At 40.8% G+C, this 16,867-nt stretch overlaps 1 protein-coding gene across 1 annotated transcript in view; it reads right to left on the bottom strand.

Moving 5' to 3' along the window:
- grid1b (glutamate receptor, ionotropic, delta 1b) overlaps positions 1 to 16,867 on the bottom strand; it is a 437,216-nt gene that overhangs the window by 23,236 nt on the left and 397,113 nt on the right. Inside the window, exons 11-15 of the mRNA XM_081601023.1 lie at positions 16,658 to 16,780; positions 15,656 to 15,730; positions 15,151 to 15,502; positions 13,626 to 13,764; positions 2,980 to 3,175 (exon numbers count right to left, since the gene is read on the bottom strand). Of these exons, the coding sequence (XP_081457149.1) occupies positions 2,980 to 3,175; positions 13,626 to 13,764; positions 15,151 to 15,502; positions 15,656 to 15,730; positions 16,658 to 16,780 (885 nt within the window). The remainder of the gene's footprint in view (positions 1 to 2,979; positions 3,176 to 13,625; positions 13,765 to 15,150; positions 15,503 to 15,655; positions 15,731 to 16,657; positions 16,781 to 16,867) is intronic.

Raw genomic sequence — 16,867 nt, 5'->3', positions numbered from 1 at the left:
TAGTGACAGCTCTGACGTTTTCTCTCCTTTATGTCCCGAACAATGTTTCCAATAACAACACTAAACCACGCAAATGTGGGTCCTTTATTATCGGTGCTGGTTTGGACAGAAATTGGTTGTGGTTGATCTCTGCCTCAAAGCTCTTCATCACTTTTGTTTGTTTTTAAAAACTTTAAAGTTTTTTTTATATATATACAACCTGCTTCAGAAGAGAGTGCAAGTCAGAAGTTTTTATGATTTATTTGACTTGTTTCGTTTTCCAAGACAGAAAAACGTAAAGGTTTGATAACCATTTGCTTCCCCTCCCCCTTTTCTAAATCTTATGGACAAGTGGAATGTTTGCAGGAGTCAGAGTCAGGGTTTTAAACCACAACAACATTACATCATTTCCATTCATGGCAGTGGAAGCATGATGCATCACCAACATAGGAAACTTAAAATAAATCAGAAATAAATGACCATGACAGATGAATATAAAACTCCTGCAAGGTGTTGCAGGTATTCTTATTTATGGCGATATTGTGTGGCGCTCTTGCTCGCTCCCTGTTAAAGATAGATAAACCCGATGTTAGGTAATCTTCTCCCCGCAAGCAATGAGCCAGAAGCTGATGTTTAACGGATTTGGTTCCGTTACAGTGTCAAGAACACGCCGACATGTGATACTGTTGCCGAGAACAGAAGGCTTTGTCTGTGCTGTGCTGCAGAGGCGGTCTGTCGGAGGTGATGGGTAAGGATGAGGTGACAACAACACTCAGCGGCAGCAGCAATGGCAGCAGCAGCGGTGAGGTTTAAGTGGATGAGGACGTGGGTGTTTTCCCTGCATCAGCGGCGCTGCTGCAGGACTTTCTGCCTCCACCGTTTTGACCTGTGTGAATGAAAGCACATTGTTCTGTCCGGGGTGTTCTCTCCGGAGTTACACACAGACGTGCTTTTAGATCATTTCATGTTGTTGCCGTCCTCTGATGTGCAGCGTGCAGCTGCTGCTGTCTGCTTCGCATCTCGTCACTGCTCGCAGTTTGCAGGCTGAGTGAGATACTCCTCTTTAGCAGCGTTTGAAGTAACGCGCAGCAGAGAGAAGATGTTCAAGAATAAAGGAAGAGAAAAGCAGAACAAGTGAAGCCCGGATTTGTGAATCGGCTTCACAAATATCATCTTAGGCTGTCCCACAACTGGAGAACTACAGTGAGATCATCTGTCCAAGAGCTGAGACTTGTTCCAAACTGGGTCAATTAAGGATGCAAACAATTAATTGATTTATGATTAATTGTCAGTTAATGGTTTAGTAAATTAAAATAGATTCCTATCGATTAACTAATAATGTTTGCTTCCCGTCTTTTGGTGTTGCGGTTTGGCGGCCATCCAGTGAAGAGCGCTGTTGGTCATCCTTTTAACCACAGCCAGTTGATCGAGTAATAAAGATGGCGGGGCCATACCAGAACAGGAAAGAGAAAGAATCCAAACTGAGTCCATTGTCGGATGGAAAGTGAGCTTCGTGCTTTTCCGTTTTGAAACTAAACACTCAACAAGCTCCTTAAATTCCACCTTAATAGCACTAATTCATCCAAATTTACCAAAGTGCTACCGAGGTCAGGATGTGATGGCGGAAAAACAAGGAAATGTAACAGAGAAACATTAAACATCTAAACCTGATTATAATGCTGTGCTTGGACCTTCAGTTAGCTGCACAGAGACAGATGTCTTCAAACCCCAATGAAAGGAAGAACAGTCGGAAAGGTGAGAGGGACAAATTATTTAATGTGACAAACTGATAAAGTCAAAAACACTAGTGAGCACTATTGCTGCTAAAGTTGGTTCTGAAAGCTGGCGAATCACAACATTTTCGCCCTCTGACCCATTCCATGAGGCCAATCGTTCATATTTCATTTCATGGTTGCTCTCGACAAATTCAAAAAATCAATTTTGGCCTCGTTTTGAAGGTAAACGCGAGACTCTCTCTTTAAAAAAAGAAACTTAAGGATTTTGTTTTTAAACCATTACGCTGCCTCAGCCCATATGAAGTGCATCCTAATCAACTGAACAACCAGTTGCAGGACTGGAGGTTCCAACGCTGCCTGTGAAACAGATGAAAAACTGTCTGTGTACAGAACGGTTTGATGGGGGGAAACGTCAGCGGTTCCAGGGGGAGGTTTATCACACAAACGGCTGAATAATGGATGCGTTCAAAGCCGATTTGTCTCCGAAACTAATTTGTCATCGGCTTTTTGGGAAATCTACGAGCATAATAACGCGCAGCAGCGGGGCACTGGTCCTGCTTTCACACGCACACACACACGCACATGGGATACTGCCTAACTAATTGATGCATTGTTCAACCGCGCTTGCAATTAAGTAATAGATAAACAGATGAATGTGTGTGTTTGCCTGTTGTGAATGAAATGAGGAGAGCGTGCGTGTTTTAAATGACTACTGACGATAATTTGGGTTCTCACAGCCAATTTATAACAGGAGTTTTTTTGTTTAGTTAGTGGGGAGTTTCCCCCCCACCCCACAGACTCTGGAGGCTGTTTCTCATAAACATCCTGTTTGTGTCTGACAGATTAATTCAGGTTTAATCTAATGCGACAATTTAGCTGTGGTCCAGCAGAGAGTAAAATGCAAGCAACAAAAAAAATCTTTCAGATAAAACTACACCAACACCAACATCTAATAGTGTTGTTGTTGACGTTCGTCACCTCGGTTTTAACGTAGCACTGCTAAATTTACTAAGGTGGACCTTACTTAGTTTGTATAAGAGACAAGCAGCAGAAAATGACATGGTTTTCAGTTTTTACAAGTAAAACTTTAAAAAACACCATTTAATGTGATACTCCCAAAGAAAACCCAACTGGAAGCGTTTAAGTACAGTACAGCTGCGGACAATCCAACCTATTGGTCGCTCTTTTGCCCCTTCAGTGGTTCGTTTTTAGTTTTTTTCGATGATTTACACTCATGAAGTTTGCCACAGACTGAGACACAAACCTTGCGGATGCCTTCTGACGGGCTGGACACGGAGTAGTCCATGCCGTCGTTCTTGCTGATGGTCCTCCACAGCTCTGCGTACGTGCTGTCCTGCTCCAGAGGGTTGGTGCCTTTATTCCTGAAGTAGTCGTAGACGGCGGAGTCTCTCACTGTGCCGTACTCCACGTCAATCTGCCTCGCCAAGTCCTGGAATGACCTGCAGGACGGCGTAAAACCACAGGGGTCATTGTTGATGGGCAGCGTGTCTCTCGCTTTATGTTTCAGTTTTACTGCTTGCTTTTTTTTTTTTTTTCCCCCAAGTTGTTAATAAGGTACTGCAGCCATTACCACTGGCAATGAAAAAAAAGGTATTAACATGAATTAATCTTTTACCACAGTATTGTAATCTTATGCTGGAAATATTAGAAAAATCTAACTTTTAATTTGAATACATTTATTTAGCAGTGAAGAAAAATTCCATGTAAGAAAATCACCAGATATTTTCCCCCTGTTCTTTATTTCTTTACGTTTGTTTTTTTTTTTCTTCTTTTAATTAAGGCATAATTTTGTAACCCCTAACACTTGTAAAATAAATTATGTTAAAGCTGTTTTTGTAATTTAGAAATTGCTTGGTAAAGTGAGTCAGGGTGTGTGGAAACTTTTAATTAGTACATTTCAGTTTCCCAGGGATTTAAATGCATCACGAATAAAAGGTGAGAGAACCTGGACATTCAGGTCAACAACTGGACAAAGATGGCAGAGGACCCAAATTTGTCTTCAGTCACACATGATGAAGAGGAGGGTAAAGATCTCCAAAGCTCAAGGACAAAGAACTTGTCCTTATTTTGACTCTTATTTAGCCGCTTCAGAGCCTCCATATGTTTTCAGTCTGTTAAAGATAGTATTACTGATAGCAGTACAATTTGCACAATGCCTGTTTTGTTTTTTTCTTGGAAAAAGTTATTAAAAACAAGTTTTTGTCTAAATTAAGGTGAATTCATGGTTCCTTTTTCCACATAATGTAACCGGTAGAGCTTATGATTTAAAAAATAATAATTATGTGATCGGTATCGGTATCTGCGATCATGGGTGATCGGAATCGGCAGGAAAAAACCTGATCGGCACATCTCTACTTTTAATTAATAGAATCACGAAACAAATCCCAAAAGCTAATTAAAAAGTAAAAAGACAGACACAGAATATTCAAGACCACACAAACTCAAATTCAACTGAATTCATCACCGAAAAACAAAAAAGGCCAAAAAATGTCACATTGATTAAATCAGATATTTGCATACTTTATGAAACTTTTTAATTCATTTCTTCATGCGCTGAAATGAGCTCAAAAGCAACATAAAAAAAAGGACAAATTACAAAGATCTTAATTTTCAAAGACGCTTCCTGTGGTCTGATCAACCTAAATTGACAATTTCTCCATTTGGAAAGAAAAGAGAAAAGTTCATGCATGAGAAGATCCTAATTCATGCAAGTACTTTGCTGCAGGAGACAGGAAGGCAGCATTTTTTAAGACTTCAGCCAGGAAGTTTAGACTTTAGAATAAACGGGACTTCCAAATAGATAGTGACCCCCAAGCATAGCACCACATTAGCTAAAAGTGGCTTAAAGGAAACAAAGTTAATGTTTTAGAGAGGCCAAAAGAAATCCCTGATCTCGGTCCGATAGAAAACATGTGGGCAGAGCTGAGACGATGTGCGAGAGCAAGTAGAGTAACCAACCTGACCAAATAGCTCTGTCAGACCAAGTATCCGGCAAATATTTGAGACACACCTTTGGACGGACATGCAAAATACTTGACCCAATTCAAACTTTTGACTTCGAAGCAGGTAAAGAGAGAAATCTTAATCAACCTTCCGGCATTCATCAAATGATGATAGTAATCCTGTCTGACATGGAACGGGAAATGCTGAGTCAGTGAGTCTCAGAGGTTTTATTTTTGGTAGAAAACAAACCAAAAAAAATAGTGTAATGGCCTTTATGTGCTTCCTTAATTCCAGTCCTGTCTTGGTCCCCAACCTGTTTCCTACATGACTAATGATGCACCTAATTTTGCTTGAGTAACAACCATTTCTTTTTGAAACATCTTGTTTCATCTTCCATTACAAGACCAAAGAGGAGGACGGCACTCGGCTCTGACCGATCATAAATCCTCCAGTCTGGGAGATAAAGTATCCTCCAGGCATTTTTCATCCGGGCGAAAGGCGCAACGGTTGTCAGTCAAAGAGGAGACGTCTCCCCTCTGCCGGAGTCTGTAGGCGATGAGTCTGCACCGTGCGCACTTCTCCCGTCTTGAGTGCTCACTGTTTCGCTCTGCGGGGCCGCGCACTCCGACGCCTCATCCTTAACACGGCGACGGGGATTCGCTGATGAAAATGTCAGCTTGAATTTGATACTCGGAGGAGAGGAGGCAGAAAAGGGGATCGGGCCGTGCGTCACGGAAAAGGTAGCAGATGGAAAATGAGAGATAACATTCGCTGCACACGCCGGGAATAAATGATGATGCACCTGAGCAGCGAAGGTTCTGTCAGAAATCTGCTCGAGCATTCAAGCTTGGGAAAGATGTTTTTTTTTTTTTCCCTTTTTCTGCAGAAACATTTGAGTTTTAAATCAGTCTCTCTCTCAGGTGTCAGAGGATCACAAAGTCCTTTACAGCTTCAGCTATTTGAAAAAAGAAAAGAAATGAGAGTCGTCCTTCGCCTGTGGAAACACAGTCCGTTAGATGAGACAAAAGTCTGCTCTGTGTCGTGACTTCCCTCCAAAGCTCGATCCGGAGTTCATTATCGTTTTAGCACTGATGTGCTTGCTCTTCATAGTCAGCGGATTTAATTTTTAACAGTCCAATATGCTGCAGATTTCTTCCAGGATTGTCCTGTTTTCTTCCCATCAACTGACCAGAACCTCGTGTTGTTTCAACAAGTGGACGGCTTGTTTCTTCCTGTTGCCCTGCTTCCCAAAAAGGCAACGTTTGTTGAGTGCACAATTAGCGGTTGACCTATCAACAGGTTGTTCAACCTGCAGCTCCTCCAGAGTTACCATGAGACTCTTGGCATGGTGACAATATTCCCTCTGTTGCTGGTAAATTCATTGTGGTGCTGACACTTCAAGTCTGGTTTAGATTATTTTACACTGTCGTGAAATAACTGCTGATCAGCTACTGACGTCAGTGTTAGTGGTGCTAATGGTGATGAGAGATGAAGCAGTTCTGCAGATTACAGCAGGAAAGAACCTGGTTAATAAAAAAAATAAAAAATCAGATTTTGGTTTCTGCTTTTTACTTACTAGGGCTAAATTGGTTCTCTGATGTTTTGCTGCTACCTTGGAGAATCAAAGCATCACCAAAAGGACACATTTAATTAGAAAAAAACAGGAAATATGCATGGGTGGATTCAGAAAAGCTTTGATTGGCTGACCTACGCAGGGCGCAAAGATGGCCAGATTATCTTTGGAAGGGCGGTTTCAGTCCAAATAAATAATTTACATTGGAAGCAACCATCCAAGTGATAGACTGCTGATTTATGTCTGAGGAAGTGTGATCTGCAGTGGCTTTTAGTCAGATGAAGCTGAGAAAGTTTGCACATGTGCAGAAGAGGAGACGCTGGATATGCTATACTAAGGATGCTGCACAGAGTGAGGATGATCCGCTGTGGCGCCCCCTACAGGGAGAAGCTCAAGGAAGATGATGAATAAGATGCATCTTTTAGGATTTTTATGCATCTCTACACTGGACCAAAAAACAAATTAATGCAGCAGTTCCTATGTCTATGTCGGGAATTAACACATAAGAGAAAAGCTCAACATCTTCTAATGTGTCTCTGAAACAGGCATTTAACTTATTTTACAATCATGTTAGATTACCTGTTCTTGAGTCTTATCAAGAAAGAATACTAATAAAAAGTGGAGTTATTTAAATACAATAGAAATAAATACAAAAGCATGTTTAAAAGGGATTTTTTTCTAAAAAGAAAACATGCACTTTAGTCATTACTAATCCTTGAATTAAAAGGGATGTAAAAAAAAAAAAAACCTCGACTGTCTCTATGATTTACAGTTTCACACTTGTTTCTGATGCAGGAGTTGCTCCGACGCTTCCTGATTTCAAGTTAAAATGCTCCCCAGAGGGCGTCTTTACTTCACCACTGCCTGCACAACAGAGGACTGGCTGCCGTGAAAACCTTCCAGACTTGGAAAGACTTCAGACTTCCCGGATCAATGATTCTCTTTCAGCACCTGCAGCAGCAGAAGAGACCAGACTTCAGATCAGCTAATCACTACTCTGAGCCAAGCTGGGCAGTTCGGTCATGAATATCGAGCGGCGTTTAGTTGCTCCTGACCCTGCGGTTCGGAGCCGTGAGGCGTGTTTGTTTCTCGGCCCGGACTGTAAATACGGCTGCAGAACCGACGACGCTGGAATCAGGAGATAAGCAGGGCTGTGATGTTCGACCGCCGGGGGCTTTATCAGAAGGTGACGAGAAGAAAATAAAACGCTACATTTGATATGGCGCCAGGCCGGCGTGCAGACACTTGAGGACACTCGACATGGTTCAAGACGCAGGAGTGGGATTCTAGCAGAGTTTCTGAGGCAAAACATGGTCCAGGTTTATTATTCGACCAGGAAAAAGAAGTTTTGTAAAAGATCTTAAGTATGTAATCTTTTTTTTTTTTTTAGATTTACATGAAGACATGGAAAGTTATTGTCTGATAATAAAAAAAGCATTTACTTTTAATACATTTTACAATTATTGAAGCAGCACAAACAATCTGACATTCATTGTTGACTTAATGAAATACAACTACTTAGGTCCAGATAATTACTTTAAAACTAAATAACATAAATAAATAAAGTTTTGATGAAGTGAACTATTGATACTGTTGAACTTATACGGCTATGCAAATGTATTGTATTATAAGTACAGTATTTCTTTGAGAAGTTGAGTCTTTTTACACAAATTAATTAAATTACTTAATAATTAATAATAATTACTTAATTACTTCCAACTCTACATAGCATGAAATCTCATTAGCATATTGCACTGCAGCATTTACAGATCATGCTGGAACAATCATGTTTTTATGAAACAAACTACTAAACCTTTCTAAATGTAAGTACAAAATCACATTGTTGGGTCAACGCATTCGAGTTTGTTTTTCCAGTGGAAGATCTCTGGTCAGTCTGTCATGTGTAGGACAAACATTTATAGCTCTACAAACTGGAAACTTTGGAAAAAATTAGAATCTCTGTTCTGATTAATGGACTGATTACTGAAGCATGTTTGCTCTCTGTTCTATCGCAGCCATCATCTTTTCCTGCCTTACTTCACAAAACAGCGGCGCCGACCCCGCGCTGCGGTCAGAGACAGAATGCTTTCGATGCGGCACAAATCCTAATTAGTTTGGCTTCTGGAACATTCAATTACCATCCAACTGAGCACATTGAGTCAGCGAGGTTCAGCCAGTGCACTGCGATGATGAAGGTCGTCAAACTCCATTCATTTGTACATTCAGCTAGTTTTCATCAAGGCAGCCGCAGCGAACCTGAAGTTTTACCTTGCAAACGACGTTTTAGGTTCGCGGGTGAAAAAGATTTCATAACGAAGCGGTAGTTGTGGCGCCGCTTTCTAATTTCGCCCGTTCTGGTAACGGCGCGCATTGTTTTTGTTTTAAATGACCGTGAAGAGAGAGAAACTGAGAACTGAACAAAACTATGTTGTTGTTTTTTTTGTAACAGTTCCATTTCAGCTTGAGAAAAACCTCTCAGTGCATTTCATGCTTCAAGATGTAACAGAGTCTCGTTGGCAGAAGTGCAAAACCTCTAACTGTGGTAGCCGATGAATACGAGTGCATCCGCTCCCTTTTTTATTTTTTAATGTATCCAATAACAACATTAAGGCTAAAATAAATAGTCAATGCTGCAAATATTTGCTCTCTTTATTTGCTAACTAAAGCCTTTAAAACTTCAAAAGTATTGTGATTGCTCTTTCAAATATAAAAAAACACCTGCCTCTTTTTGTCCCTTTTTCTTCTTTTGGTTAAAAAAAAGAAAAATAAAATCTGTGAAACCAGAAACTGTTCCAGCTCTGCTTTGCAAAAGACAAGTGTTCCTTCAAGACAAAGTGAATTTAAGATTAAAAAAAATAAAATAAACTTTTGTAGTTTCCAACATCATAAAAAGGCTCAGCAGCCCTCCTGCTCCTCTCCCTCCCGCTCCTCTCACTCCTCCTCAATTTTCCGCCTCCCGCAGCTCCCTCCAAGTTTCTGAGATTCAACGCAGCGGGTTTCATTTGTGTGAGCCGTCTTTAAAAGAACAGGCTCACATGTTGTTCAGAACCTTTGTCTCCTCTCTGATATCCAGCTTTATAATGAACGCCAACAGAAGTTTTCACACTATGAAACTATGAATCTTCAGAACATCGAATCAATACAGAAAAAAAAAAAAAAAACTTAAACTAACAGAGATTTAGGATTTTGATTCCTTTGTTTGAAGTTCCTTCATTTTATTTCTTAAATCTCTCAAACAAATCACAGACCACTCAGTTTCTTTTGTTGGTATATTTTGCATACATAATGTAATTTATAAAACATGACCGTAAAAGAAAAATAAGCTATGTAATTTACAAAAAGACAGCAGGATGCAGCTTTTACCCAGAGAGGAGGAAATGGCTCATATTTCTAGCGGTAGATTGATCCACATTTCAATCATCCACATAAGCATTCAGAAAACTGCTGTCAGTAATAAGACAAGTCTTGTTTTCTGAACCTCAACCAAAGAAAAACACCAGAAAGAACAGTAAAAATCCCCTGCTCTTGGTCTGCAAAAAAAATAACATTATTTTCCGTTTCAGCACAAATTCTGGAGAAATAATTTCTGAAAAGTCGTTGGAATAGCTACTAAATTTACCACACAAGCCATGTGACTCAATTCAGTAAACACAGAGCCCTCAGACAGGGAAACTTCAGGTATTAGAGGACCAAGTACTACCATCCACCTGCGAAGGTGGCCAGATCAGAGAGGATATAGAGCAGCTTCCTGCATCCCAAAGGGTTATAACAACAAGACATTCAGCACCAATTTATACACACAGTTAAATGCTCCTTAGAAAAATCCCACTCAACCACACACTCCTGCGACAAGCTTCTGGCACCATTCTTACTGGATATTTGACCAATTTTCTAGATATAAGTGGTAAAGTTAGTTTAAACTAGTTGGTTTCCTGCCATGGATCTGGCTTTTAAAACCAGTTCACAAACTTTCAACAGGGCTGAAGTCTGATTTTGGGTGGGCCCATTTTGAAGCTTAGTCTCATTTGGGTTTATCGTGTCCAAAAGCAGTTTGGATGTACGTCGTTTGGGGTTTAACTCGTTCAAAACACAAAACTTTGTTCACGTTCCAAACCATCTTGCTGTGGATTTGAACTGAAGTTGAAGAATTTTGAGGCAGTGAGTTTTCATTACAATGAAACGCCTGATATTCACAGAGGTTACAGACATAAAGCTAAAATCTGTGAGTACTTGATATCCCCTTAAGAATCCCTATAACTGTCAATTTTAATAGTTCAAAACCAAATAGATATGAACAGACACAGTGGAAACCGGCCTAGTAAAGGCACTCCAGGGTCAGGCTGCTCTGCAAACATCTGCCACTAGCGTGTAAAGTAGCATTTATGTTCCAGAAAAAAATCTGGGTGAATACTAAACCGCAAAAAGCTTCTCAACACAACTGTGCAAGTGGTAGTAAAACCGACCGACTACATGATGGTGCCACCAGCATCCTAACAGTGGTAACTGTTAGCAGTTCCTCTTTGACTCTTCTTCTCTTGCTTGACCCGTCCGATCATCAAACGTTTGCCCAGAATTCGGTTGACTGCTCCATGTGGGCAGCTGGAGCTTTCAGAATAACTTGAAGATGCCGGTTTTCAAGCTCTTGCGTCATTTCTTGGTTGGCACTCTCTCAGGTTATTGTGGTATGAAAATGTATCCACTGTGGACAGTGACGCTGGTGATCCAGCAGTTTCTATTCATGGCTGAGTTGAGCTCTATCGTTTCCGGGGTTGGTCTTCTTTGGGGGCGACTGTGGCTCTGTGGGTAGAGAAGTCGTCTTGCGATCAGAAGGTTGTAGGCGTATCGGTGTATAAATGTGTGAGCTTTAGTGAGTGCGGATGGTTAGTCAATGGTTGTGCATGGTTAGTGCTTTGATTAGTCAAAATGACTGGAAAAGTGCTATATAAGTTCAGTCCATTTGTCCTCTGAAATATTCTGCTATTATACTAGATACAGGTGTACATTTAGACCAAAATGGTGAAAAATATGAATAACCTGTTCATATGAAATATGAATAACCTGTTCATATTTTCAGCCAGATCTGAAAACATTACCATGTTTTCAGATCTGGCTGAAAACATGGTAATGGCCCCTTAAGGTGTTTACAACAGTTTTTATCAATCCGTACAAATCTACTAGAAAGATTTTCAGGTTTGGACCATGCAATTATTTCAAACATCGGTCAATCTAATGAGAGCCGAATAAGAAATTCTTCTCGTCTTGTATAAATAAACTCTCATTTGAACATTCGATAACCAGAAGGTAACATGCTCTGATCTTTGTAGGGTCAAAATTCTGTTCAGTAACACATAAATTAGGGCGAATGCATATATTCAACTCTATAATTCCAAACATCTTTGCAGTTGTATGTTGTATCATGGCTCAAATTAAAAGACCAAATTCATATGATGAGCAGACTGAAACCTCAGATAACTCTAGCTAAGAAAATATGTTTCTGCCAATTTGCTTCCCACACAGACCAGCAGGTTCGCTTTATTAAAACATTTATTCTACTAAACTCATTTTGATTCATTTAGGAGTTAATGAGCTGTAAGAGCAGGATATCTTCACATTGTTTTGCACATCAGGAAGTTATTTCTGAAATATTCTGCATCTTCGTGACTTTTTTTGCTTTGTGTTGAACTGCATGACAAAACCGAGATTAAAGGACCCCAAATTAGCAGCTCAGAACTTTTCCTTACAGTCTCTACAATATCTGCAAATTGAAAATCCTCAAAAAACTGAATTATTAAAAACCTGTGATGTGGCTTTCAACGCTGTACCTAACCTAAAGTCCCAACCCAGAAAAAAAAGATACTAACAGCACCAACTGAATTCAAATCTCATTCACAATGGAATTAATCTAATTATGTCAGACAAGATATTGTAGTAATAATTTCCAAATCGCTCTTCAATGGGATACTTTCATAAAATTATTTCAAGCTCCTTCTCAAGGTTCTGCTTCGTCTCCAGACAAGCTAATCACGTCACCCGAATCTTTCCCAAAAATAATCGTTTTTAATATTTTCTTATGAGAATCTTCACACCAGCTCAATAACTTCAGTGTTTTCTGACATTTAATAAGGCTGCTATTTACCCTCAAATTTACAGTTTTGATGGGGCAGAAATGTCAGGCTCTGCTAATGATGTTCCAAATGTCGTTACGAGCTGGAGACGGAGGCACAGAACCCGACATGCCGTTGTTCTGCAAATGATGGGGTTTCCTTCAGAGGCTGACAAGATGCAGACATATTTTGAAAAATGTGTCTGCTGTACGTGAAACGAAGGTGTGACATTTTGCTCTTTCTGTAAAGTTTATAACCAATAAAAACATAACTTCGCCCATAATTGTTTTTTTAATGCATGCATTACATAACATGCAACTTAAACACATTGTCAGCTGGAGCTGAAATGTTTCCTGAAGTCATCACATGTGAACTGCAAAGACACAAAATCAAAATAATCTCACCATCGCTCAGAATATTCAGTCTATGTAAAGACATGTAATAAGATTAGCTCATTTGTAGAACTGTTTATGCTTCACTTCCACTTTTTCGACCTCTAACCGCACCAAGCTACTGCATCTTCACTTGTCACGTTAACTCAATTTTCTTTCTGGTAGACGTATCATCTCTTCATCAGTTATGCATTCCTAGATTCTATGTTGTGTAGCCTAATTAAAACATGTCTGAATCGGGGTGCTGTAGTGGTGCAGGGGTTAAGCGCAGCCCACATGTGGAGGCCTTAGTCCTCAACGCGGCTGTCGCAGGTTCGATTCCCGCCCAGGTGATCTTTGCTGCATGTCTTCCCTCTCTCGCATTACCTTACTTTCCTGTCACTGCACTTTCAAATAAAAGCCAAAAAAAAAAAAACCTTAAAAAACTTTTTAAAAAAATTAAATAAAATATGCCTCAAAAATAAAGTGCTAGCAAGCAAATATCAGAGAAGAAGACAATTAAAAGCGATGAGTGAAAGTAAGAGGATTCTGGAGGAATTCCAGTGAGCAGCTTAAGCTAGACAGCTGTGACCTCTGAACCCTCAGACATCAGCATCAACACTCCATTCACTGTAACCAACCAATGTTCAATACCAGAAATCTGCTCTTGTGAATATGTAAGACTTTAAAACTATTAAGATAAAATCTGCAGATTGAAGATGAAAAATTCCTGCAAAGATTAAGATGTTTTTTTTTGCATCTACATCTAAATAATTCATCTGTTTGCAGGAGTAGCAGACAGAAGCGAGCAGCACGAGATGCGGTTCACCTCAGGGTGAGCCGCTCAGAAAACAGACAACAGAAAAGCGCACGTTTGTTGTTGGTGCGCGCATGTTACCGTATGGCGTGGTCCATGCGTGACACGGTGAGGTACGCCGCCAAGTTGGCCGTGTACGACGAACACACGATGAGTGTGAAGAGCCACCAGCTGCCCATGACGATCCGCAGTGCCACCGAGCCGACCATGCCGTCACCTCCTGCGAAGAGACGCGTGGCAGACGGGGGTGGGGGGTCAGCGGTCAAAATCTGAACATGGGTACTTGTGAGAGGTTTCAGGGCGAAGACTCGCTGAGCATCAAGTGGAAGGTGACACATGTGTTTGGGGGAAACGAGGCGCCAGGTACCGGGCCGGCCACCTATCAGTGACCGCAAAGGTCGAACAGAGAGAGGTGCTTTATCACTGCAAGCACAGAGCCGGAGTCTAATCACAGCCGTTGGTTCAAAAGGTTTCCCAGGCAACCTGCCAGACCATAATAGATGCATCTGGGAGCCTCTGCTGTGAGGTTCTATGCGTGTGTCTGTGTGAGTGTATGAGAGAGCGTGTGTGCAGTTTGTCTCTGGGCTGATATTTCTACCTCTACACTTCAGCTTAGAAATGTGAAGCTGGGACTTGGGGTGGATGAAAAAGACAAAAAACAATTCAAAATCTATTTTGAGAATGTGACAAGAATGCTGAATTCTAAAAGACAGACTCCTTCTAAAATAGTCTGTAAAGTTATTTTGCTGTTTCCATACGAAGCAACAATTCACACCCAATAAAACGTCAAATGTGAAAGAGAAATTCAAAGGGAAATCTCGGGAAAGTGAAAAGTGCAAAACACAATTCGGCTCCCCAAACTTCAGAAAGTTTTTAGTACAATATAATACCTTATTTGAAAAGGAAGCAAAATGGAACACAAACATGCTGGTGAGAGAGTTAATGCCAATCACATGCATGTCCTGTAGTCATGTGACAAATGACCACCATTCTGGTCAGAATTCATTGGACTAACATATTGGCTTCTTAAAGCTAAAGCTTCCAGACGTCCACAAGTCTTTTGGGTCTGATTCTAGGAAGGTGTGATTAAAAATAGGACATCTGTATCTTTAGACTTATGATTGCAGCTGCAAGGAAAGACATCACAAAGAACTGAAAAGAGAGACTGAATGTAAAACAATGGATAGAAACACAGAAAGAGATTTACAACACGGAGTCACTGACATTTACTCCAGATTTTTGAAGCATGGTCAAATCTGTGACGCACTGAAGCTTTTAATGCCTTACGCTGTGTATAGAATATCAGTGCTAAAGTTAGCTACATTTCCATGTGCAAAAGCTGTGTTCTTGTGTCTCCACGTAAAAATATGTTGTAAATGCCTTATGGATATCTGCCATTGCTGTTCCACTGTTTCATTCTGTCTTTATTGTTTATTCGAATGGGAACAAGTGTCAAGTATAAACAAATACCGAACACTAGCTGTAGCTAGCTCGCAACATGTGGCCAGATGGGCTTTTAAGAACATAAAACATCACAGCAAGTTAGTTTGAAAGTTTAAAACAAGTAGCTCTGTCCTTTAACTAACAGTGGGAACTTCATGCTCACCTTGCTGAACAAATGCTCCATAAACAATCCAGATGGCGCTGTGCAGCGTGCCCGAACCCACTCCGTTGGACAGATGGCCCGGTGGTGCATTCTGGGAGGAGGAGGCGGAGGAGGAGCGCAGAGCCTGCAACCTGTTGAGCAGGAAGATGAGCACTCCCACCACCGGGATGGCGGCCGCGATGCAGGCCCACACGGCCAGGTCGAACGGCGCGAACAGGGAGAAGATGTTGATCTTCTCTTCGGGTTTTCGCAGCAGGATGCCGACGCTGTAGTCAAGGTAGCGCTTGCTGAAGTCGACCACGTTCTCCCTCTCCGGCGTGATGGTAATGGCCGACACGGCGAGGTCGGCTCTCTGCAGGAAGAGAGAAGACAACGGGATAAAGATGGACGTCGAACAACTATGTCGGCTTTCAAAACAAGGTGACTTAACGATGGGAGCCATGTCAGGTGAATTTAATCTGTGCACTTCCACATTGTGTGTGTTTAATTCAGAGTTTAGTTTTACCTTGTTGATGAGATCCCCAATCATCCCATTCCAGGAGCCGTTGGGAAGCTGAGAGCCGTATTTGCTGTCTGCGACCTGAGTAAAATGGTAAAAAAATGTTTTGATATATATATTTTTTTCAGTAAAACCCTTAGTCAAATAACTTAGAAAGAGTTGAGCAGAAAGGAAGGAAGAGACTAACCAACCAACTAATGAACCATCAATCAAGCCAAACAACCAAACAATGAGACAATTTTATACGGCTGGAAATACAAATATTTCCCAATCATTATCCACACCTGAAAGAAACTAAAGAGACTTTTCTGGACTGCTCCGGAACCCCGTGATACATATAAACACTTATTTATTTTTATATAATGGTTTCCCATATTTGTGTACAAACACTTTTGAAAATCAGTGCTTTTGAACCCGGCTTCACATTCACCTTTTGTCACTTTGCGTATTGCGTACACAAATACTGCAGGGAGTTGTTGTTTACCGCTTTGTCCAGCTGTCTTTTTCTTGACCTAGTCGGCATTAAAGTGGCGAGCTTGAAAACTCGGGAGGAAATTGTAACACCAATTTAGTCTTAATGCAAAATGCGGTCTTCAAAAAAAAAAAAAAACATTTTGCTTTCATATTTCCCTGGAGGTCCTTTCACTCTGACTTCACTTAAATTATTTTTCGCATAAAGGAAAAGGAAATATCCCCCTCCTTACGTTTTAACTAAAACCTGAGAAGATTTATGAATTTTTCCATCTCTTCTCAACTTGTTTGAACTTGTCGTTCTCTTTTTATTTCCTGAAATTACTTTGTAATACAAAATATTAATGGCTGGCTTTAGGGAAAAGCCATTTTTTCCTCCCTTCCCTGCCTTTACCAATCCAGTTAAATAGTCTCACTAATGCAAGTTCTGCATTTGCACATTTTAAATGTGTGAAAAAGCTAAAAGTCGCTGCAAGTCTGCCTCATAAAACATTAAACTTAAGCAGAAAAACAGCTGGGTGTGAAGCTCAGTCTGACCTGGTAGATCTCATATTTAAAGCCCAGGATCTTCGCGAGGGCGTCCAGGACGTCGATGGAGAATCCTTTATATCTCTTGGGCTGCCCGAGGATGTTCTCTGCCACCATGACGAAAGGATCCTCCTGCAGGAAGCGAGTCGGAGAAAGGAGGGGGTGTTAGTGAGGATAAAAGTCGCAGCGTGAGGGAGGCTTCGGCTTCACAGTAAGAGT

The sequence above is a fragment of the Poecilia reticulata genome, chromosome 19 (genome assembly GCF_904066995.2).
Source record: "Poecilia reticulata chromosome 19, P_reticulata-male-v2, whole genome shotgun sequence".
In the NCBI taxonomy this organism is placed as follows: Eukaryota; Metazoa; Chordata; class Actinopteri; order Cyprinodontiformes; family Poeciliidae; genus Poecilia; species Poecilia reticulata.
Note: the sequence above shows the minus strand (reverse complement) of the source record. Positions and strands in the feature narration are given on the sequence as shown.